Source organism: Mobula hypostoma, chromosome 12 (genome assembly GCF_963921235.1).
Source record: "Mobula hypostoma chromosome 12, sMobHyp1.1, whole genome shotgun sequence".
Taxonomy (NCBI): domain Eukaryota; kingdom Metazoa; phylum Chordata; class Chondrichthyes; order Myliobatiformes; family Myliobatidae; genus Mobula; species Mobula hypostoma.
Genome location: NC_086108.1, coordinates 19,972,727 through 19,999,051, shown reverse-complemented (window position 1 = coordinate 19,999,051; position 26,325 = coordinate 19,972,727). Strand labels below are relative to the sequence as shown.

Below are 26,325 nucleotides of genomic sequence, written 5' to 3'. Positions count from 1 at the left end.
ATGAGGTGGTAAATGCGGGTTCTTTTTTAGTAGGTACAGAGGAGGTGTCAGTGGTATGTATTTTGTTTTAAGCAGAGAGTGGTGAGTGCGTGGAATGGGCTGCCGACAACGGTGGTGGAGGCGGATACAATAGAGTCTTTTAAGAGACTTTTGGATAGGTACATGGAGTTTAGAAAAATAGAGTGCTATGTGTAAGCCTAATAATTTCTAAAGTAGGGACATATTCGGTACAACTTTGTGGGCGGAAGGGCCTGTATTGTGCTGTAGGTTTTCTATGTTTCTATTTTTAAATGTCCAACCTATGTTCCTTCCTAATGAAAGTACATCTGGTCATTTTTTTCAACACAGCCGGAGATAATCTAATGATTGATCTGTGAGACCTCTAACAAGATGCCATTCAGCAGAAGATTCATTATATTGTTTGCACCCACTGTAGTCATAAAACAGTGCAGTTTATGGTTTTTAAAAGTCTTAGCACTTATTATTCATCTAAAGCTATGGAAATGCTCCATGTGAAATATACTAATTAATTATCAGTAAAACCTAAATGAAATCTGATGGCATTAGTATCAACTTTTCTAGAGTATCTCAAATTGACCCTAAAGAGGTATGCTTATCATGAGAAAAATCTTTTGCAAATGTTTTAGGCTTCCAGGAGGAAGAACCATGCATATTTAGTCATGACAACATTATACTCAATTTACGTGATATGCATTATCACACTGTGCACTTAGAATTACAGAAAAAAACTTGATGTTCACTTTCTCATGAACACAATGCCCTTTAAGATTCCAGTTTTATTATATTTTAGAGAATTAAGAACTGTATTACTGCTCATGTATCTTGAATAAAAAGATACTATCACTGTACAAAACACAAAATTTATTAAGCATCAGGAAAAAAAAGTAGCGATGGGTGGTTTTAATAGTTATGTCTCCATAGTGGGACAACTGAGTTTCCATTTGCCCCAACTTAACATGACATAAATATTTTCTTTCTTTAAGTCCGTGGAATTGTTCAATTAGAAAGAAATAAAGTTTTTTCCACATGTTGATAGTCAATCATCTCCAAATGATGTGAACCAACAAATGTTTTCATTTCAATATCCTTGAAAAATGAGGATTAAAGAGTTGATTACATCCTTACCAGCCAAGTTACAGTTGCGCAACTTTTCTATTCTGCCCATTTTTGAGGTGCTCCCAACTGTTCTGAATGAGAAGTCTTTCCCACACAAAAAAACTTCTACAGGCATCAATCTGTAATATCATTAGAACTGTTCACTGGACCAACATAGAAGTCTTTTTCCATCACTACGTGGAGCTTTGAATATCTCTTATTTTGATCAGTGGCCAGATTCTACTGAACTGAACACCAGAATGAAAGTGTGCTTTCCTAAACAATTACAGCATCCAATAGCAGCAAGGATACCAGACTTCATGGTTTACCATATGTGGGATTCACAGTGTGTCATTTTGATAACACCCACTCCACCGCCCAGTCTGCGATAATTCATACCTCCATACAACCTGTTTTTTGTGGGGTGGGATCAAAAGATAGGGATAAGGAAAAAGAAGTAAACAAAAGCAATTAACAACTTCTAACTTCTGCAGGTTTACACAAATAAAATTCAACTTGCAAAATATAATTGCACAATGGCTTATGTGTAAAATTATTAATAAATCAGTAAATGGCAGTCATACACTTAGATGAACATACTGCATGTGTATAAATGGGGCATAGTTTAAGGGAGAACAATACATGAAATCATGCCACTCAGATTAAGACCATAAGACATGGGAGCAGAATTAGGCCATTCAGCCCATCAAAACTGCTCTGCCATTTCACATGGCTGATACATTTTCCTCTTAACCTCACTGTCCTGACTTTTCCCCGTAACCTTTCACATCATGACAAATCAAGAACCTATCAATCTCTAGCTTAAATACGACCAATAAGCTGGCCTCCACAGTGCTTGTGGCAAATTTCACAGATTCACCACCTTCTGGCAAAAGAAATTCCTCCTTATCGCCATTCTGAGGTTGCGCCTTCTGGTCCCAGATTCCTCCGTCATAGGAAACATCCTCTCCACATCCACTCTATCTAGGCCTTTAAACATTCAAAAAGTTTCAATGAGATCCTCCTCATTCTTCTAAATTCTAGTGAGTAAAGGCCGAGAGGCATTAATCACTCCTCATATCATAAGCCTTTCATTCCTCGAATCATTCTCCTGAACCCTCTCCAATGTCAGCTCATCCTTTCTTAAATAAGGGGCCCAAAACTGCTCACAATTCTCAAAGTGAGGCCTCACTAGTGTCCTATGAAGCCTTAGCATTACATCCTTGCTTTTCTATTCTGGTCCTTTCAAAATGAATGCTAACATTGCATTTGTCTTCCTCAGCATCAACTCAACCTGCAAATTAAACTTTAGGGAATCCTGCACAAGGACTTCCAAATCCTTTTGCATGTCAGGTTTTTGAAGTTTCTCCCTGTTTAGAAAGTAGTCTATGGATTTTATTCCTTCTAGCAAAGTGCATGACCATACACTTCACTACACTGTAATCCATCTGCCACTTCTTTGTCCATTCTCCTAATCTGTCAAAATCCTTCTGTTTCTTCAACACATACCTGCCCTTCCACCTTTCTTCATATCGTCCACAAACTTGGCTATCAATTCAATCATCCAAATCAGATATACAACGTAAAAAGAAGTGGTCCCAAAACCAACCCCTGCAGAACACTACTAGTCACTGGCAGCCAATCAGAAAAGCCTCCCTTTATAGGCTCTCTTTGCCTCCTACCAATCAGCCAATGTTCTATCCATGCTTGTATCTTTCCTGTAGTACCATGGGCTCTTACCTTGTTGAGCAGCCTCATGTGCGGCACCTTGTCAAAAGCCTTCTTAAAATCCAAACACTTGCATCCACTGATTTTCCTTTGTCTATCTGGACTGCTACTTCCTCAATTCAAACAGATTTGTCAGTTAACAATTGACTGCAACTTCTTTCCAACCACCGAGGTAATGCTAACTGGCCTATAATTTCCTTTCTTCTGCCTCCTTCCCTTTTGAAGAGTAGAGTGACATTTGCAACTTCCCAACTCTCTGGAACCATGCTAGAATCTACTGTATCTTAAAAGAACATTACTAATTCCACTACAATTTCTTCAGCTAGCTCTTTCAGAATCCTGTCCGGGTGACTTATCTACCTTCAGACCTTTCAGTTTACCAAGCACCTTCTCCCTAATAATAGCAACTGCAGTCACCTCTGCCCCCGACACTCAAACTTCCGGCATATTGCCAGTGCCTTCCACAGTGAAGAGTGACGCAAAATATTTCTTCAATTTATTCACCATTTCCTTGTCCCCCATTACTACCTCTCCAACATCATTTTCCAGTGGTCCAATATTTACTCACCCTCTCTTTTTATATATTATCTTCGGTATACTCTTTGGTATTGTTAGCTAGCTTACCTTTATATTTCATATTTTCCCCCATATGGCTTTTTTACTTGCCCTCTGTTAGCTTTTAAAAGCTTCCCAATCCTCTAACTTCCCACTAATTTTTGCTCTATTATATGCCATTTCTTTAGCTCTTCTGTTAGGTTTGACTTCCATTGTCAGTCACGGTTGTATAATCCTCCCTTTAAAATACTACTACTTCTTTGGGATGATTCTACCCTGCGCTTTCTGAATTGCTCCCAGGATCTCCAGGCATTGCTGCTCTACTGTCATCCCTGGTAGTGTCCCCTTCCAATCAACTTTGGCCAGCTCCTCTCTCATGCCTCTGTAATTTATGATACTGATACACCTGACTTTAACTTCTCCCTCTCAAACTGCAGGGTGAATTCTATCAGAATATGATCACTGTCTCCTGAGGGTTCCTTTACCTTAAGCTCCCTTATCAAATACGTTTCACTACACAACACCCAATCCAGAATACATGATCCCCTAGTGGGCTCAACAACACGCTACTCTTAAAAAGTCAATTAAAGTTTCTACATTCAATACTGAAATTATACTTCAATAGTCCAATTCCAAACCTGTGGTATAGGCTCTATAGCCCTATAGAGTGCTATAGGGCTTTACATCTTTCTAGATTCACTGATCACTGACAGAAATTGAGATGGTGGGGAAAGACGATGGTGGGGGGGGGGTTAGTGAAAAGGGATGTTATACAAGAAAATTTTAAAAAACGGGTTGGAGAGGTAAATTTTTTTTTAAGTGCCACATTAATTGAAGACACAATATAATTGCCATGCTCCTTTTTCCATCAGTATTTACTCATAAAATTAAAATACTGCACGTGGTGCCCATGAGCTCTGCTACCTGTAGGTGCATGAAATAATCTTATGAAGAGCTCTAATTTCCACTTCAATAATGCCTGCAGGAAAAAGTGGTACAGACTAGATTTACATTTTGTGATGCAACTGTCTCTGCATTCTACACCGAATACACATAAGAATGTACTCCAACCAGATGGGGAGCATTAAATCTGTTTTAACATAAATTCCATTTGTGCTCACCTCCACGTATTTGCATCTGGATCATAAACTTCAATGGTTTTCAAGTAAGTTGTACCATCAAACCCACCCACTGCCATCAGCTGTCCATTAACAACTGCAAGGCCAACCTATGAAAAAGAAAAAAAAAATCAGATTGACATGTTCTTCCTTTGTAAAGACGCACCATTTGCACATGTAAATTAAAGACTTTCATGAAAAGAGATCCAACTGAATCAATGCAAAATGTACATACTTTAGGAAAAGATTTCAAATATTTTTACCACTTAAAAATTTTGTTTTATCAGTTTTGACAATGCAAAATGTTATGAGTTTATAAAAATGCACTAATGTATTTACCCATTATTAGCCAGACAAAATTGCATTGACCTTAGATGAATTGGCTTGTAAATTAGCGAAAGAAATGGTAACACACAAAATGCTGGAGAAACTCAGCAGGTCAGGCAGCATCTATGGAAAAGAGTATAGTCAACATTTCGGGCTGCTCTACTGACGTCAATACAAGTTTGAAGAAGATCATTTTATCTTCTGCCGAGGCAACTGGCTGCCCTTGGGACTCTAGATTCAAAGTTCAATAATTTCAAATAACCTCCCTTTCGTAATCGTAAAGAATTGAACTGACCAGTTCCAAGGTCATTTACCTGCAACCTTAGCTCAGTTTTTCCATCACACAAATGCTGTCTGATCCAGCGGCCCAAGTTTCCAGGAACTACCCGGTTCTGCATCTTACAGGTCCACTATGTCCTTTTGTTCTTTTTAAATATATAAAATGACTTCATTCATCTATTAACTAGACAGCTTTGAAAGTATTGTTACCAAGGCAACTTTGGTCTGCATCCTATCATTCATTTAATTCTATGCATTCTTCCCAACCCATGCAAGTTTCCTCCACTTTTCCAATTTTGATAAAACAGCATTGAACTGAAACAATAGCAATTTCTCTTTCCACAGATGCTTCCTAACCTGCTGAGTATTAACAGTACCTGAATGGACTTGCCAGGGATAGTAGGACACAATAGGAGTGCAAGAGGCATTTAGCCCAATACTTGTATTGTTTGTGCAGGGAATGAAGGGAAACAGTTTAAATTGGTGGTCTTTCGTCTTCTGTCAAAACCATCAGTGATTTTAGTAACTTCAATGTCTGACACTGAGACACTTAAGCTTTAAAATTAAATAAATAATAAAGATTCAAATAATTAAATTAAAATAATTTAAAATTACAGCTTCCCATCTGTATTGTCTTCTAAATCTGTGCCCTGCATGCCAGTTAGAATCAACAAGGTCTTCAATCTTCTGTTAGGCACTGTTCCCTCTAAGCTGCAATTTTCTTTTATATAATGTTTTATAGTAAGTGCCACACAGTTTTCAGGTTGTCTAAAAATTTCCTGCTCAGAGCAAAGGCTGGTATGCGAGCTGTAAAAAAATATCACAGGGAATATTGGTGCTAGGTCAGGCCAAACATATCAACTGAGAAGTGACTTCCAGTACAATACTGGGGAATCCTAGCAAAAATTAGACGCTGCAAATCTACCTCAAGTTCTAGGTTCATAGTGAATATACTTAAATGTAGGGCATCCCAGATTGAGTAGCTGAACCTGAGCAGTCCAATACATTATCTATAGAGCTCTTTAGTGGCTGAAAATGTTCAGGATAGCTCTACTCCAAGTTTGATACCTCCAGTCAAACGAAGTAATTCTATACACTAAGGTGTGGCAAGTTCACAGCTTCTAAGGAAATTAACACAAGTTAAGGGTGACATACGATCATTTTATATTGACACCAACACCTCCAAAGAATAATTCAGAGACACAAGGCTTTTGACAATGTCATAGTTCCTCTCTTAAAACCAAGGTGTATAGCTCCAGGATTCAGCCAAATATCACCAAAGAAAATCCTTACATCCTTCAACAGTAGATACTTCCCACAACCCCAATCCCACTGACAACCATCTTTCAGAAAAAACACCAAGTAAAAATAAGGACAGGGCTCCACTAGGCAAAATCCTGTCTTGCTGATGCATTGTCACAACCACAATTCATCCGCAAAACAAGATTATGCCCAATAAAACTCTAATCTTCCTAATATCCTACACAAAAACTGGCCATCTGGTCATGTAGCCACATAGCACAGAGGAAATTAAATTTCAATTTGTGCAATTGGCAAACTATCCCCAATATTCTTCAAACATAGTCACTCAAAGCAGTGTCCTTGTCAATGCTGGAAAACCCCCGGTGCTAGAGGTACAGGATATTCCTAATGTTTGTGATGGAGGAGTCTGGCATTCCGTCTAAAGGACATCATTAAACTATATTAAAGCCTTTATCTGAGGGGATGTAGGAGAACTCTTCCACTGGAGGCAGCGGTCCTCATACATCTGAGAGTGACCTTACTGTGAATGAACTTGGTTCCTTGTTGATGCAGGGTGTCTGGTTGCATGCTTCCTTTCTGTTTTAATATGGGGGTTATGATACAATTGTGTGACCTGCAAGGCCATTTCAGAAGGCAACAAAAAAAATAAGCTACTTGAAGAACTCAACTGTCAAGCATCTGTGCAAGCGAAGGGGTTGTTGAAGGTTTAGGTCAAGACTTTGGATATTCTTTTTCCATTTCAGAAGGCTGTTAAGAGTCCATCGATTCCTGGAGTTACAAGGAGGTCAGATAAAGTAATGATAGCAGGATGTGCTTAGAATGTGTTAGGGATAATTTTGGAGTTATGATATTATGGGACATTCTGATTCTGTCTATTTGAAGCTAATAGAAGACAATGGGCAAATATTACTGCTACTACCACATTGTTAAAAGTGTAATCCTGCCTCTTAATGCACAGTGCACGACAGATCTGCTTTGTCTCTTAGCTTTCTGGTAAATTGTATATTCATGGAGCCACCCTCAACACAAGAGAAAAGGGGGTACATCCTGAAATATTCAAAGAGCTTCTGCTAGTTGGGATGTGCTACCATTGTAAAAAAAAATGTAATCTGTAAATTTACCGGACTATATTTAGAATGTTAAAGTTAAGTAGGCGATCAAAGCAATTGAAACTGTAGTTAATTGTTTATTGTTAATTTTCTGTTGAAGTACAAAATATTGTCAGGTGAGTGAGATTCTCTTGGAATTGTTGTGTGAATAGAGAATTTTATATTTCCCAGTTATAACTTCCCTTTGACTCAGTTTTAGTTTAGTCACAACAGGAAGATTTCCTGATGGACTAAAACAGGAAATGCAGGAAACAGTAAAGATGATACCAATCAGAAACAGCAGGATGCAGGCAGGCAGTACAACAGACAGATGACTGGCAGATGGAATTTAATACTGCGAAGTGTGAGGTGATACATTATAGCTGAAGTGATGCATAGTTATAAACACCAGAGTTCTAAGAAGTGTAGGAGAGAGACCTGGTGGGATGAGGGTTACATGTGCATGATCTTTGAACATATCAAACATATTGAAAGAGTAGTTAGCAAAGTCTATGGCATCTTCAGTTCATAAACAGAAGTACTAAGTACAACAGTAGGGAACATATACTGAATCTTAAAAAGTTCTAGCTAACTTAGGAACTTTAACAATCAAATAGATGAAAAATTCAGAAGAATTTATTTTAATCAAAAGTAATTTAGATACATGTCTTAGTGATAACTTCTATTCAATGAAGCAGTGAAACCAAGGGAATTCAAGACTTAATTGGTGAATTATAATTGAAGATTTAGTTCATAAAAGGCAAAAAAAAATCTAATTTATTTTCTCTTCCTTCCTCATTCACAATATAGCTTGGAAATGATGCTTTCAGCCACTTTTGAGAGTTCTGAGGTGGCTGATGAAGCCAAGGTGGAAATCACAGACAAAGACAGATACAGCATGGAAACAGACCCATTATCCCACTGAGACCACTCCACAGCAACTATTCAATTGCAGCAATTGTACCCCCACCTAATCTGCCTTCCCTAAGCCTCCAGAGTCTACTATTCACCTACACACCAGAGGCAATTTACAATGTTCAACTAAACTACCAATCTGCATATCCGAGAAGAAATTGGAGTACCAATAGGAAATATGCAGGCACTGGGAGAACATGCAAACTATACAAGGACAGCACTTGAATACAAGATTGAACTTGGGTTGCTGGTGCTGTGAGGCAGTGGTTTTTATAGCTGAGGCACTCTGTTAGCATCTTAGCCGATAGAATACATAGGAGTGTTGTTTGTAAAGTGGGACACTTCTTTTGACATTTTCACAAGGTCTCTATCTTATCCTGATAAATAAACTCACCATTCTCAATATCATCTCTAATGCTCCTCCATTTTGAGTGAACATAAAGGACTCCTAGAAGTCAGAAGGGATGTTGCGTTGCTTCAAGGATGCTTTGTCTGCCTTTTAATTTCTTCCTGTGACTGATCTCAGAATAGAATGAGTATGTTTCAAGAATCTGGTGCTGGGCAACTAAAGAATACAAATTCTATCACTCTTCTTGGTGAAAGATCAAATCAAAAATGAGCCTCCTGAATATCCCAAGGCACTGGAAAGATGTAAGCAAGTTGGGAAGTTGAACCTTATTAAGGTATACAGTACATGGTGCAAATATAAATGGGCATACTGGGAATATTAGATAACTGTCTACTGAAATAGTATAGGATTGGCTTGTATTCCCTTGAACATGTGGTTATCAAATTAATGTATTTTTGATGCTCAATAAATTTGATAGGATAGATGGAAACTAATTTTCACATTGTTCAAAATGTATTTTTAGAGTACTTACATAGAGTTTCTGAAGGTTATTTGATTATTATCATCTTACAGGAATTAAAGTGTGTATATTTGTGTTACTATCCACAATCAGCTAATCTGGTCAATTCTAAATCTTGACTTCACTGCAGATCTAAGCATTTATTTGAGGTTAAGATCGATGTAAGGTAGAGAATATGAGGTTAGAGATCAGACAGAAAAGTATTGGCCTGCTGCCAACTTGCAATCAAAGATAGAACAAGAGAGTTAACTATTCACAGCTCTTTTCATTACTCTCAAAACATTCACCCTGCACATGGAATAAAGTCACAAGATAACGATACAAGGACAACTGTTGTGTGAGTGACCAATGTGGCTTTGAGGGACAGAATAAAGGTTATACTGAATCCATGCAAAAAGCCAACAGACCATATAAGAACATGACAACAATATCACGTGGCTCAGTGAAAATTGTTTTATATATTAGTCCCTCCAAATTTTCAAAATCTAGCACCTATTTTGTTAAGATTAACAAGGTGTCTACAGATATCTCAAGCTGGACAGCCACTGCCAAGATGGGATTTGAAAGAAAATGACTTTTTTGCTTTAATCCCGTTTTGGCAGTGGCTGACCAGCTTGAGGTATCTTGTGCAAAGACTATTCAACATCCTTCTATTTCATTATTCTAATGAAGCATTGCTGTTTTACTCTGGAAATCCAATTCACATCTGCTTCATTAGGATCTATACTCACCCCACTCCTCCGTGATGTCATAGCCACAACTGGAGACCACTGGTTAGTACGGGGATTGAATCTCTCAGCACTGCTTAATTCTGTGGTATCATCTCTTCCTCCAACGGCGTAAATCATGTCCTGGTAAACAGAACATCCCAAGTGCTTTCGGCGAGTTCCCATCGGTGCAATGGTATGCCATCGGTTTTCCTGTGGACTGTAGCGTTCAACTACAGGTAGAAAATACAAGCCAATCTTGATCAGCCACCATAGTACCATGGAAGTTCTCCTCTGATCTGAAATATCCCTCTCTCCCTACAGTTGTGCATCTTGCATACTTTTCAAAAGTTATAAATCAAAATGTCACTTTCTATTGGATTTTGTGTTACAAACCACTTTCATCAGTCCAAAAGGAGCTGTATTAACAACCCGATCAGTTCTCAAGCCTATGCACAAAGACATTATATAAGAATACTCAGTTGTTAATTTTTAGTTACCTTTTTAGTGCAAAAAGGGCTCAATTCAGCTCCTTGTGTGCAGCACCTTCTATTCCATAGTGAAAAAAGGACCCATGAAACAATACACAGAGGGTCAAGTCTCACCACTAAGGTAACTGGACACTGTCGCCTACACAACATTTACAAGTACATCATTATTTATTTTCTGGATCTTTGATAAAAGAAAATGCTCTTACACTGTGGTATTCTCAAAAATTAATTCTGTTTCAGGCTCTAATTGTAAATCATACTGCACAGGGATATGAATTATGGAGTCACTGTCATAATGGAGTAACAGAATTTGAGCACCACTGTAGCATAGTGGTTAGCACGATGTTATTACATTGTGGGGAGTTCTGGATTTTGGAGTTCAATTCTGGTGCCATTCTGTAAGGAGTCTCGGAATGTGTGAGTTTTGCCTGGATGCTCCGGTTTCCTCCCACAATCCAAAGACGTACTGGGTAGGTTAATTATGCATTGTAAATTGTCCCATGTTTAGGTTAGATTTAACCAGGCTTGTGAGGTTGCTAGGGTGGCGTTCCTCGAAGGGCCGGAAGGGCCTACTCTGTGCCGTGTCACTAAATAAATAAATACATAAATCTTTCTACACAGAATAAACATACCAGTATTAAGGGGAGAAGTACCATCAGATCCACCAACAGCATAAAGAAATCCACCTAATACAGCAACTGCCACACCTAGCCGTCTGGTACTCATTGAAGCCACACGTGCCCATTTATTCTCTTTCGGGTCAAACCTAGAATGAAAATATTTTTGCCTGTATCACTTCATGCAGAACCACTGAAAGCAAAGATCGAATTTCCAACCATCTGCACTGAAAGATCTCTCGTATATTCACAGTTGAATCAAATTGGTTAACTATGCATCGTTCAATTTATTTTTGATCTCGCATATTTTAAATTATGCAGACCAGGATAACTGGAGGAAGATATAATTCAATGAAGACCAACTTGAAGGAGTTCCTTTGGGTTTTAAGGGACTGCTGATTTTGTTAAAAATCCTCTTCCAAACACCGTTCTTCTAAATCAATACCGATCTTAAAATGTGCAATTATTATACCATATCTTGGAAAACCTGAACATCTGTTGTATGAAAATTTATAATAGAGTTTAAAATTAAAATTCCTTTGTATTGGGCCAAGTAACAACATATATAATAAAAAGACTTAATGAATTCAAAATATCCAGTAATATGGAAACGAAAAATAACAAATATTGGAAATACTTAGCAGATCAGGCAGCATCTATATCAAGAGAAACATGGTCAGCATTTCTAGTTCATGACCTTTTTGTTCTAGTGAAAGGTCACTTACCTTCAATTTTATTTCTGTTTCTCTGGCCACAGATTCCACCTGACCTGCTAAATATTTCCAACAATTTCTGTTCTTAATTCAGATTTCCAGCATCCACAAAACTTTATTTCTAGATATCTAGTAATACTGCTGTCCATTTATCAGGGAGTTCGTATAAAACAGCAGAACAGTTGCCAGAGTACATGAAGTTGAATACACAAGCATTCTTTATGTAGGTAGCCTGCTGATCTGTGCCAACTTGCTGCACTACAGTGTAATCACTGGAAAGATGTCAGCAAAGTACAAGTAAAAGAAATGCCTTTCTAAGAAGTGAGGAAAAATAACAGAACTTAAAGGCAATTTAATCCACTCATTCTCATAACCCTAAAAATAATCAGTCATTAGAGCATAGATACAGCCAGATCTCCTCAAAATCGATCTCAGAGTGATTAAGGCTGAGAGATGCAGAGAAAAGAGGAATGGTCAAAGGGGAATGATAAAAAAGGGGAAGGAATGCAAAAATTATTTGTCAGAATGTGCTAATCTTAAATAAAGCAAAACATCAAGATGCATTACTGAAGTAATACTTTTCATATTTTGCACGTAATATCATTAAATTGATTGTTTATACATTATTTTGTTCACATCTACAAATCAGTGAAAGGATCTAGAATTTGAAAATAAAGGGAGAGATATATACAAGTGAACCCTATCCCTCCCACCACCACCCCTCTGGAATAATAAGCATCATAACCAAGCATACTACCTATACTATGAGTGCGCTCTAATATATGAACATTTCAAGTTTCAAATCAGGTTTCTGGTATAGATATTATCCACTTCCATCAAGGCACCAGGCTGCCAGTAATGCATTACCTTATATATAAGATTATGGTCTGAAGCTCCCCTTGATGTAAATTTTCTGTGGCTGGGGAATTAAATGTCATGGTTCTGTAGCTTGACAAGTACTTTAATATTTAACCAGTGAAGAGGCATTGTAGTTATCCGTGATGAAAAAACTTCTTGCTTTCACTTTGTCCTTTCACTAACAGCCTGTGTGAGAGCAGACCCCACAGAGCGGAATCACAAACACACACTGGTGCTTGTCCACTCCATAACGCGGCATGTTGACAGGCAACATTGCTATGCTACTTACTGCACCACACAATTACTGCTATCAGATCACGTTAGGAAGAAACACTCCACAAGTTTACCTTTCCACAATGTTCAGACAAGAGACGCCATCCTGGCCACCTACAGCATACAGATACCCTCCCAAAACTGCCACGCCAACACTGGTCCGACATGTACTGGTGGGAGCCACGTCACTACTCCACTGGTTGGTCTTTGGATCATATCTAAAAGTTTAATTATTAAAAAATTAAAAACATATGCCTAGTTTCAGAGCACTCGCAATTACAGAGTACACTGCGAGTGGAATTTGTGACCTTAAGATTTATTTCTCTTAAAACTTAAGTATTACAAAAAAAAAAGCAAACGCTACATTAAAGGAATAATTATACTCCCAGGCTTTATCAAATATTAGAACGGAAATAATAAAATTCAAGGATAATTTTAATTGTGCAATACTTCTTGTCCCTTTGATTTTTTACATTAGTTTCTTTTTATGTGTTTCTTTATACTTGAGCAAAAATGGCATGGATAACCACTGTGCTTCCTATATTGTCTCCACACACAGAAGTTAGGATTATGCCTGAAATTGAATGTTCTTATCTGAAGAATGAATCCACATGTGGGGGCATGGAAAAGACATGTACTGAATTCAATAATTCAACAAACATGTTGTTTTATGTTTAAGGAAACAGGTGCAGATGCAGCCGAACAAAATTCAATTCTCAACTACATTACTAATACCAGTTGGGTGGAAATCCGATATAGCATTTTAAGTCAGTGTAAATATAGCAAGAGATACAAAGACAAAAGACAGATAGACCAGAAAGCAGGTATCATCCACTTAAAATGTTTATCATTATGCCAATGATCAAATTCCATTAAAAAGTGGAATCTGGCTGGAAAAATGAGATACCAATAGGACTGTTTGAGATACTAGAAACAGCTTTGACAGAGCTGTTATAGCTATTTTTTAAAGTTTATACCCTGAGGTGGCCTAGGAAGGTCAGCATTTATTGTCTATCCTTAGAAAAGATGGCAAGTTGCTTTCTCGAATTGCATCACGTTTAATGTACATTTCCACACTAAAGGAAAAACAATGTATTTCCAAGTCAGGATGGCACATGACATGGAGTGGAATTTGGTAGTGGTATGATTCTCCTTCAGTTGATGGTCTTGACCTGTGGAATGGAAGTAATGAGGTTTGATGATTCAGTCAAAGAAGCCTTTATGAGTAACTGCACAGCATTCTGCAGATGGTACACAACAATGTTATTCTTGAAAAAGACTGAATTTTTAAGCTGGCAATAAAAGTGATAATCAAGTTAACTGCTTTGTCTTAGATGGAGTTAAGATTTGAGCTTTGTTACTTTTTCGACTTCTTGGTTTTTGTTGGAGCAAACATTCAATTAAACTCCTGACTTGCACCTTGTAGGTGATGGAAAGAATCTGTGAAGTCGGATAAGGCATTTGCCACAAATTACATAGCTACAGACAGGGCTGCTCTTGAAGCTACAATATGGTTGTTAAGGTGACTAATGGTAGGGGATTCACATCATTAAAAAAACTAGAAGTAATTAGGGTCTCTTGTTGGAAACCGTCATGGCCTGGTTACTCATTGATTCACTAATTCTAATTTTAGGTTCTTCTTTGATCATTTGGCTCAGATTCAAATTAACTATTCAAATACACAAACATTATTGGTGACAAGATGCTGAACCAGAGTACAGCCAGGGGCAAGGAGATTGGTGGGAGGAAGGGCGTGCTAATGAGATAATGCTCTCTGCTGACTAGAATTAGATTCAGCAAAAATGACAATGGTTGCTGTTGGCAATCATCTCAGCTGCAGAGTTTTATTGGAGGTCTGTCTCAAAGAATTGTCTTGAGCCCAACTACTTTCAGCTACCATCTAAATGTGCACATGAGACATTCTGTGTAACTAAATGAGACAGATAGCAAAACTATCTGCTGATCATCAGTCTCTATTTTTTGCATCCACAGATGGCAATGCAGAGGACTTTGCTCATTGGGTATACTCGATGCACCTATGCAGTATTATATACTTTTTTAAAAATCTAAACTGTATGTGGGTACTTAGTGAGGTTATTAACTTGAAGTTAAAATTAATCATGTAAAAGGTATAATCTTATATATCAGTTTGACTGACTGATTTATTTTGCAGGTGTACAAATACAGTATTCATCAATGAGGAAAGAATATGGGGAACAAAATGTATTCAGAGTTTTGAACCACAAACAAACACACAAATACACACACACACACACACACACACACACACACACACACACACACACACACACAGATTGCACCTTACCTCTCTACGCTGTTTAGATATGATGAGCCATCATGTCCACCCACTGCATAAAGAAGATCATCTAGCACGCTGACCCCTACTCCACACCGCCGTTTGCTCATAGAAGCTACCATTCGCCATTCATTGGTCTGAGGATCATAGCGCTCAACGCTCGAAATTGCATCCCCACTGCACCAACCTCCAACTAAACAAGAGTTCAGGTGTGAAAATATTTGCCATTTAATTCAATCATCTGTTAACTTGAAGTCAACCTGTTTATTCTTACTTTGTTTCCTATTCTTAACCTATGCAATCAATTCAAACCCAGACTGAGCCTCATTTTTGGTGACTATGGCACCTCAAATAGATTTTGGGAATTAGATTTACTTCCCAGTAGTTATCCCATGTCTGTGCTATTTATAACCAATCTAATAACTTGTATTAACTCTGTCAAACACAATTTTTATTCATTAAAATAAACATCCTGACTCTTGCCTTGTCACCATGATTTTTTGAGTGCCCTTGATCTTATTGATGGATTTCATCATTTTGTCATAAACAATATCTGGCTGGTTTGTCTAGAGTTCCTTGATGTTTTCCTCTCCTTCCTTCTCCAAGTATATAAGTTACATTTGTTTCCCTCCAACCTGCTAGTTTCCACAATCTAGGGAATTTGGTAAAATAATCACCAACTAAAGCCACCTTTTTCGGAACACTTTGATGTCAGCTATTAGTTTTAACAGATTTGTCCTGTTTTAGACCTGTTAATTTCTCTTAAACTTTTTTAATGATATTAATAATCTCAACTTCTTTTTATCATAAAGCTTTGGCCCATCTTAATTCTAGCTACATTCCAATATCATTAACAAATCTGAAACACACGGTGGCTCAAGTCAAAAGTCATCCATTATCTACGGTATATTTTAGTCAAATCTTAAAACAAGCTGATATTTTAAGAACTGTTAAAAGATAAATTTTACGCAAGATTACAAACCTGCAAATAAAACCTCGCCACATCGGATAGGTTTACGAGGCCTCGTCCTTGGACCCTGCATTAGGGGCCGTTCTTGGGGTAAAAGCAGATAATTTTTGGCTTCATCAACAAGGTCTCTGTAAAAAGGAGACAAGAAACAATGTAGTGATTTTCTTATATAGAACTTAACTGTTGTACATATGAAAAAACAATTAAAGTTAACAGAGCAGGAAGATAAATAATACATCCTGTACTGAATTATCAGCCACAAAATACTGCCATGAGAAGATGCTGATCAGGATCCACAGATCACTTCCAAACAGGCAGAAGAAATAGAGTAGAAGTGGAAGTCTGTTACCAGTGGTGTTCCGCAAGAAGTGGTGCTGGAACGTCTGTTGTTTGCAATATTACAGTGCCTATAAAATATATTCACCACCACCCCCCCCACCCCAGAAATTTTCATGTTTAGTATTTTATAACATTGAATCACTTTTTTGGCACCGATCAACAAAAAAAGCTTTTATGTCAAAGTAATCTAAATTAATTACAAATATAAATCACAAAAAAATTGATTGCATACGTATTCACCTCCTTAAATATGACACACCAAGTCATCACTAGTGCAGCAAATTGGTGTTAGTTAAGTTAAATGGAGACCTGCTTATGGAAACCTGTGTGCCGTCAAGGTAGTTCAATTGTTTGTAGTAAAAATACATCTGTAGCTGAAAGGTCCGACTGCTGGTGAGTTGTATCCAGGCAAAAATTACACCATGAAGCCAAAAGAGCACTTCAAGCAACTCTGTGAGAAGGTTATTGAAAAGTACAAATCAGGAGATGGATACAAGAAAATTTCCAAGTCACTGGAGTACAGTTAAGTCAATCATCAAGAAATGGAAAGAATATGGCACAGCTGTAAATCTGCCTAGAGTATGCAGTCCTCAAAAACTGAGTGACAGTGCAAGAAGGGACTAGTGAGGGAGACCACGAAGAGACCTATGACAACTCTAGAGGAGTTACAAGCTTCAGTGGCTGAGATGGGAGAGACTGTGCACACAACTGTTGCCTGGGTGCTCTACCAGTTGCAACTTTATGGAGAGTGTCAAAGAGAAAGCCACTGTTGAAAAACTCACATGAAATCTCATCTAGAGTTTGCCAGAAGGCATGTGGGAGACCCTGAAGTCAGCTGAAAGAAGGTTCTTGGGTCTGATGAAACCAAAATTGAGTTTTAACCAGACTAAATGCTATGTTTGGCGTAAGCCAAACACCTCACATCATCAAAAGCACACCATCCCTACCAGGAAGCATGGTGGTGGCAACATCATGATGTGGGAATGCTTCACTGAAGCAGGCCCTGGAAGGCTTGTGAAGGCAGAGAGTAAACAAATGCAGCAAAATGCAGGGAAATCCTGGAGGAAAACCTGATGTAGTCTGCAAGAGGACTGCAACTTTGGAGATGATCTTTTTCCAGCAAGACAATGACACCAAGCATAAAGCCAAAGCTGGAATGACTCAAAAACAATAAAGTCAATTTCCTGGAGTGGCCAAGTCAGAGACCAGACCTCAATCCAATTGAGAATGTGCGGCTGGTCTTGAACATGGTTGTTCACTCACAATCCCCATGCAATCTGACAGAGCTTGAGCAGTTTTGTAAAAAAGAATGGAGGAAAAATTGCAGTGTCCAGATGCGCAAAGCTGACAGAGACCTATCTACACAGACTCAAGGGTGTAACTGCTACCAAGGGTGCATCTACCAAATACTGATTTGTAGGGGGTGAATAATTTATGCAATCAATTATTTGTGTTTTATATTTTTAATTAATTTAGATCACTTCGTAGAGACCTATTTTCACTTTGACATGAAAGAGTCTTTTTCTGTTGACCAGTCTCAAAAACAGCCAAATTAAATCCACTGTGCTTCAGTGTTGTAAAACAATAAAACATGAAAACATCCAAAGGGGGTGAATACTTTTTACAGGCACTGTATATCAATGATTTGAATGAAGATGTAGATGGATGGATTAGCAAGCTTGCAGTTAACACTAAGATTGGTGGAAATGTGGACAATATCAAGGACTATCAAAGAATACAGCAGGATATAAATCAGTACATATATGGGCAGAGAGGTGGCAGATGCAATTTAATCTGGTAAGTGTGAGGTGTTGCATTTCAGGAGGTCAACTGGGAAGAAAAAGTATAATTAATATTAGGCCTTTTACTGCTGCTGAAGTACATAGGGATCTTGGGGTCCAGGGCCATAGTTCACTGAAAATAGCTACACACCTGGATAAACTGGTGTTAAAGTAGGCTTGCCTTCCTGATAGGGGTGTTAAGTATAAGAGTAAGGAAGTCATACTGCAGTTATACAAAACTTCCGTCAGGCCGTACTTGGAATATTGCATGTAGTTCTGGTTGCCCCATTATAGGAAAGATGTGGAGATTGTGGAAAGAGTACAGAAGCCATTTGCCAGGATGCTGCCTGGATTAGAGGGCATGAGCAATAATTACAGGCTGGGAAACTGGGGTTGTTCTCCTAAGTGCATCAAAGACTGAGGGGAGACTTGAAAGAAGTTTTTTTTTTAATTGCAAGAGGCACAGAGGTGTAAACAGTTAGAATCTGTTCCTCAGGTTCAAAATGTCAATCACCAGAGACATGCTTTTAAGGTTAGAGGGGGAATTTTTAAGGGCAAAAAAAATGCGAAGTGTGGTAGCTGCCTGGATGATTAGAGTCAGCTAGTTTGGTAGAATTTAAGAGAGCTTAGAAGAGTTTAAGAGAACATGAAGGGAACAAAGGGATATGGATATGCAAAAGGAGGATACTTAGCATGAATTAGCATTGACTGAAATATCATGGGCTGAGTAGCCTATCCAGCGCTGCATTATTCTATGTTCTATACAAGTTGTCACTCTAGAAAGGCTGTCTCAGTGGCTCTATAACATACCCAGCAGCAGGTCACCGATTTATCCATTTCACCCGCAATTGCTTCAACATAGGCATAACAAATACGCAGAATTTTTTTTTTGAAATAAGCATTTACTATTACTATGTAAAAAAAATGTACTAGGCAAAATTTATCAATGTGGAAGTGACTTAAAGCACTGCTGTATGCATTCTAGAGGGAAAAAAAACAGAAAATCAATCTCTCTAAACAAGTGAAACTGTTTTGGAGAAAATGGGTAATCAGCTGCTGTAATTTTACTGGGATAAGTACTGTGCAGCCCAGAGAAAATTACTAAACTATTTTTATATGTTAGTTTACTTGATATTAAGCTGCAATTAACAACTATGAGCAAAAGGATACCACTCCCTTCCTTTATACTATTAAAATCTCATATTTTCTCTTGGCAACATACCATTTAGCATAATTGCAATCAAGGCTTTATAAATTGCAATTCTAGAGCTTGAGCAATCCAAACAAAGTGCAAGAATCAAAAACTTAAAATAGTTAGCAACATCCCAATGTAGGGTTCAATGAAATCATAGCTTTCAATATTAAATAAGTCACAAATCTTAATGCAGGTTACGAGGTTGCTTTAATGAACAATAACCATGTGTAGATGAAACATCCAGGGAAGAGTCAGTGAAAAAGATGTGTAGATGGACAAAAAGTACAACATAGATATGGTGGGATGAAGAGCCCACTTCTATGTTGCATATCTCTAAACCAAACTGTGAACAGATCTGAGCTTGTACAATTTGAAAACAAAGACTGTTTTCCTTCTCACTGCAAGACTTAAAGAGAAACGTGGTTAGAAGTCATCAATGCATCCAACAAAAAACGTGTCCATCTTTATATTAAAACTTTGCACAAAGCTTGCTTTCTCAGAATGACATGCTCTTGCTATACAGTATTTTGTCTCTGCACTTCAGTATATTGGTTGACATTGTGAGCAATGTCAAGTTTGCTATCCTTGATAAATGTCACTGCACTGAAGGGAAGGTTATTATTAGGTTACTGGTTGAGTGGCCAAAAAGTGTATTTATAGACAATGAATTGAATTTTACCTTTGATATTTTGTAAATAGAAGACCACACAAAATTCAGGAACATGGTTAAAAACTTTGTGAAATACTAAAATGTAAAAAATTATCTGCTTCTCCAGATTTCATTGTCTACATAAACCAAGTCAGTCAGGATCAACACTGAATCCCAGTGATGTACTCTGCTCCCCATGGGACAAGATATTAGTTCTGACAAGCAACAGGAACATGTGTGAACTAAATAGTTCTTTCAACACAGCTTGTTCTTAGTACCACTGTGCAAGCAGCTATTTAACCAGCAGCTTACCCACTTAGATTCTATTTTACACTCACTGAAATGTTTGTATTATTTATCCAAACAGAATAGTACACAGTATTAATAGTCACTTTTTTTAATATAATTTTTATTGAATTTTCAAAAAGAATATATGAAAAAAAGAATCTACCCTCCCCCCTCCCCTTAACCCTCCCCCCCCCATATATAGTCATAGAAACATAGAAAATAGGTGCAGGAGTAGGCCATTCGGCCCTTCGAGCCTGCACCGCCATTTATTATGATCATGGCTGATCATCCAACTCAGAACCCCGCCCCAGCCTTCCCTCCATACCCCCTAACCCCTGTAGCCACAAGGGCCATATCTAACTCCCTCTTAAACTTAGCCAATGAACTGGCCTCAACAGTTTCCTGTGGCAGAGAATTCCACAGATTCACCACTCTCTGTGTGAAGAAGTTTTTCCTAATCTCGGTCCTAAAAGGCTTCCCCTCTATCCTCAAACTGTGACCCCTCGTTCCGGACTTCCCAACATCGGGAACAATCTTCCTGCATCTAGCCTGTCCAATCCCTTTAGGATCTTATACGTTTCAATCAGATCCCCCCTCAATCTTCTAAATTCCAACGAGTACAAGCCCAGTTCATCCAGTCTTTCTTCATATGAAAGTCCTGCCATCCCAGGAATCAATCTGGTGAACCTTCTTTGTACTCCCTCTATGGCAAAGATGTCTTTCCTCAGATTAGGGGACCAAAACTGCACACAATACTCCAGGTGTGGTCTCACCAAGGCCTTGTACAACTGCAGTAGTACCTCCCTGCTCCTGTACTCGAATCCTCTCGCTATAAATGCCAGCATACCATTCGCCTTTTTCACCGCCTGCTGTACCTGCATGCCCACTTTCAATGACTGGTGTATAATGACACCCAGGTCTCGTTGCACCTCCCCTTTTCCTAATCGGCCACCATTCAGGTAATAATCTGTTTTCCTATTTTTGCCACCAAAGTGGATAACTTCACATTTATCCACATTAAATTGCATCTGCCATGAGTTTGCCCACTCACCCAACCTATCCAAGTCACCCTGCATCCTCTTAGCATCCTCCTCACTGCTAACACTGCCGCCAAGCTTCATGTCATCCGCAAACTTGGAGATGCTGCATTTAATTCCCTCATCCAAGTCATTAATATATATTGTAAACAACTGGGGTCCCAGCACTGAGCCTTGCGGTACCCCACTAGTCACTGCCTGCCATTCTGAAAAGGTCCCGTTTATTCCCACTCTTTGCTTCCTGTCTGCTAACCAATTCTCCACCCACACCAATACCTTACCCCCAATACCGTGTGCTTTAAGTTTCCACACTAATCTCCTGTGTGGGATCTTGTCAAAAGCCTTTTGAAAATCCAAATATACCACATCCACTGGTTCTCCCCTATCCACTCTACTAGTTACATCCTCAAAAAATTCTATGAGATTCGTCAGACATGATTTTCCTTTCACAAATCCATGCTGACTTTGTCCGATCATTTCTCCGCTTTCCAAATGTGTTGTTATCACATCCTTGATAACTGACTCCAGCAGTTTCCCCACCACCGACGTTAGGCTAACTGGTCTATAATTCCCCGGTTTCTCTCTCCCTCCTTTTTTAAAAATTGGGGTTACATTAGCCACCCTCCAATCCTCAGGAACTAGTCCAGAATCTAACGAGTTTTGAAAAATTATCACTAATGCATCCACTATTTCTTGGGCTACTTCCTTAAGCACTCTGGGATGCAGACCATCTGGCCCTGGGGATTTATCTGCCTTCAATCCCTTCAATTTACCTAACACCACTTCCCTACTAACATGTATTTCACTCAGTTCCTCCATCTCACTGGACCCTCTGTCCCTTACTATTTCTGGAAGATTATTTATGTCCTCCTTAGTGAAGACAGAACCAAAGTAATTATTCAATTGGTCTGCCATGTCCTTGCTCCCCATAATCAATTCACCTGTTTCTGTCTGCAGGGGACCTACATTTGTCTTTACCAGTCTTTTCCTTTTTACATATCTATAAAAGCTTTTACAGTCCGTTTTTATGTTCTCTGCCAGTTATCTCTCATAATCTTTTTTCCCCTTCCTAATTAAGCCCTTTGTCCTCCTCTGCTGAACTCTGAATTTCTCCCAGTCCTCAGGTGAGCCACTTTCTCTGGCTAATTTGTATGCTACTTCTTTGGAATTGATACTATCCCTAATTTCTCTTGTCAGCCACGGGTGCACTACCTTCCTTGATTTATTCTTTTGCCAAACTGGGATGAACAATTGTTGTAGTTCATCCATGCAACCTATAAATGCTTGCCATTGCATATCCACCGTCAATCCTTTAAGTGTCATTTGCCAGTCTATCTTAGCTAATTCACGTCTCATACCTTCAAAGTTACCCCTCTTTAAGTTCAGAACCTTTGTTTCTGAATTAACTATGTCACTCTCCATATTAATGAAGAATTCCACCATATTATGGTCACTCTTACCCAAGGGGCCTCTCACGATAAGATCGCTAATTAACCCTTCCTCATTGCTCAAAACCCAGACCAGAATAGCCTGCTCTCTAGTTGGTTCCTCGACATGTTGGTTCAAAAAACCATCCCGCATACATTCCAAGAAATCCTCTTCCTCAGCACCTTTACTAATTTGGTTCACCCAGTCTACATGTAGATTGAAGTCACCCATTATAACTGCTGTTCCTTTATTGCACACATTTCTAATTTCCTGTTTAATACTATCTCCTACCTAAAAAGAAAGAAAAAGAAAAAAAAAGAAAAGAACCGCCTGGTTATTGGAAGGTTTCCACATGCTCCATGGGATTCAAAATGAATTTGGTATAATTATTCGTTACTTTCCCCAAGTGACCAAAGTCTTTATCGGAGCACTTAAATATGCCATCCTATCTTTTGTAAATAAGGGCGCCAAATATTCAAAAATGTTACATATTTATCTCTTAAATTATAAGTAATTTTTTCAAGTGGAATAGAACTAGCCATTTCATTATTCCAACAATCCATACTTAATTACGAATCAGATTTCCAAGTAACTGCTATAGTCTTCTTAGCTACTGCCAATGCAATTTTTATAAATTCTTTCTGATATTTATTCAATTTAAGTTTCGGTTTTATCCCTTCAATATCACCTAATAAAAATAATACAGGGTTATGTGGAAGTTGTGGAAGTTGAATTGCAGTAATTTGTTCCAATAAGATTCTTAAATTTATCCAAAAGGGTTGAATTTTAAAACAAGACCAAGTAGAATGTAAAAAAGTACCAATTTCTTGATTACACCGAAAATATTTATCAGAAAAATTTGAATTTAATCTATTTATTTTTTGCGGTGTAATATATAATTGATGTAAAAAATTATATTGTACTAATCTAAGTCGAACATTTATTGTATTTGTCATACTGTCAAGACAAAGTCTTGACCAATTTGTTTCATCAATAATAATATTCAGATCTGTTTCCCATTTTTGCTTTGACTTATGGGTTCCTTGTTTAATTGTCTGTTCTTGAATCAAATTATACATACAAGAAATAAATTTTTTAATTTTCCCTTTTTGGATTAAAATTTCAATTTCATTAGGTTTTGGCAAAAACATTCTTTGACCCTGCTTACCTTTTAAGTAAGCCCTTAATTGAAAGTAACAAAAGAAAGTATTACTAGATATTTTATATTTATCCTTCAATTGTTCAAATGACATCAATATACCTCGTTCAAAACAATCTCCTATAAATTTAATCCCTTTTTGGTACCAATTATATAAAAGTTGATTGTCCATTGTAAAAGGAATAAGTCTGTTTTGGAACAAAGGTCTCCTTGCTAATAGAGATTTCTGTGTTTCATTATCAACATTTATCTTATTCCATAGATCAATCAAATGTGTTAATATAGGAGATTCTTTCTTTTCCCGTATCAATTTAGATTCCCATTTATATATAAAATCTTCAGGTCTATTTTCTCCCATCTTGTCTAGTTCTATTTTAATCCATGCTGGTTTTTGATCATCGAAGAAAGATGCAATAAATCTAAGTTGATTTGCTTTATAATAGTTTTTAAAGTTTGGAAGTTGTAACCCTCCTAACCCAAATTTACACGTCAATTTTTCCAATGATATTCTTGACATTTTACCTTTCCAAGGAAATTTTCTCACACATTTATTTAACTCTTGAAAAAATTTCTGTGGCAATTCTATTGGTAATGTTTGAAACAGATACTGTAATCTAGGAAATATATTCATTTTTACAACATTGACTCTACCTACTAATGTTATTGGTAATATCATCCATTTGTCAAGATCTTCTTGAATTTTTTTCAATAGTGGTAAATAATTAAATTTATATAAATTCTTTAGATCATTATCAAGTTTTATACCTAAATATTTTATACCATTTACTGGCCATCTAAATTGGGTTACTAATTGACATTGACTATAATCTCCTTTAGTAAGAGGTAAAATTTCACTTTTATCCCAATTTATTTTGTAACCTGATACCTTCCCATATTCATCCAATCTAGAAGATAATTTATATAACGAATATTGTGGATTTGTTAAATAGATCAAAACATCATCGGCAAAAAGATTAATTTTATATTCCTCCTGATTAACTCTAAAACCCATAATATCTGGATCAATTCTAATTAGTTCTGCTAATGGCTCTATCGCCAATACAAATAAAGCAGGTGATAGTGGACAACCTTGTCTAGTTGACCTTTTTAACTGGAATGGTGTTGAAATTTGAGAGTTTGTCACCACTTTAGCTTTAGGGTTAGAATTTAAAGTTTTAATCCAATTTATAAAAGATGTTCCTAACCCATATTTTTCTAGTACTTTAAATAAAAAATCCCATTCTAATCTATCAAATGCTTTTTCTGCATCCAAAGCTACTACTATACTCTTCTCATCCCTTTTTTGTGCCAAATGAATTATACTGAGTAGCCGAGTTACATTATCTGCCAAATAGTCACTCTTAAAATTCTTCTACATCATTGTGCACAAAGATAGGCAAGAGATGTGTTCTCAAGCTGCCACTCAGGAGAGATGCAGCCTGTAATATTCAGCTTTTAGTTTCTTCTTTTCATTTCTCCTCTTCTACATCTTATATTTTAAACAGCTGAGTTGGAATGTGAACTCGTATGCAAGCCTATTATTTATCAAGTGAAAGCACCATTTCATTTGTTAAGGCAGCAGATCAGTATACTTCCAGTGACTCAAAGATTCCTCAACCAGAATGTCTATTCTATTTCAAAGTTATAATTATCAGGTATGTGACTGAGGCCTGACACCACCTCCCCTCCACCTGTTTAAATGTTTCTGTCCTTTATAGTACAACTCCCAAAGGAAACATGGCCATGTGATGCTCACATTCATGTTTTCTACTATAGGTTTTTATTAAAACAACAACTTAAACCTTTGATCAAATGTTCGGCAACTTGTGAATTCAGAACGAAAAATTGAAACAAATTGTTAAACTGAGGGCTAAGAAACTGTATATCCAAGTAAGTCTGTAACTGTTCACAAAGTATACATTAATTGTGGTAACGTGATTTATAATGTTAATGGTTACATGCACGCAAAACAGAGAAATCATACCTGCATTCTTCATCACTCTTTATGAGGGGGTCAGATCCAACAGTTCCCACAAGAAACTTAGGGCTGAGCAATGGCAGGCGAACATGTTGTAATACCTGGAGTGAGGAAAATTAATTGAAAAGAAATGATTGCACTTCATTGTATCTCATTGGGGGAAAATTTTAATCCTTGTTTAAATGGGTGTTGAGACAAATATGCTAATTTTTCTTCCAGATTGTAACTTTCCAATTTATTTACAAATCAGAACAGAGGGATCTCATG

The 26,325-nt window shown here is 37.5% G+C and overlaps 1 protein-coding gene across 3 annotated transcripts in view; it reads right to left on the bottom strand.

Annotated features, from left to right (window-relative positions):
* Nucleotides 1–39: 39 nt before the first annotated feature.
* The window catches only part of klhl20 (kelch-like family member 20), a 78,178-nt gene continuing 51,892 nt past the window's right edge, over nt 40–26,325 (bottom strand). The window contains exons 4-11 of one of the 3 annotated variants that reach the window (XM_063063710.1): nt 26,065–26,159; nt 16,217–16,332; nt 15,244–15,427; nt 12,992–13,135; nt 11,089–11,222; nt 9,990–10,198; nt 4,521–4,627; nt 40–1,526 (exon numbers count right to left, since the gene is read on the bottom strand). In XM_063063710.1, coding sequence (XP_062919780.1) covers nt 1,442–1,526; nt 4,521–4,627; nt 9,990–10,198; nt 11,089–11,222; nt 12,992–13,135; nt 15,244–15,427; nt 16,217–16,332; nt 26,065–26,159 — 1,074 coding nt within the window. In that variant the 3' untranslated portion in view covers nt 40–1,441. Of the gene's footprint in view, nt 1,527–1,550; nt 2,951–4,520; nt 4,628–9,989; nt 10,199–11,088; nt 11,223–12,991; nt 13,136–15,243; nt 15,428–16,216; nt 16,333–26,064; nt 26,160–26,325 lie in introns of those variants that run through there. The other 2 variants (XM_063063708.1, XM_063063709.1) reach the window with 2 other exon arrangements.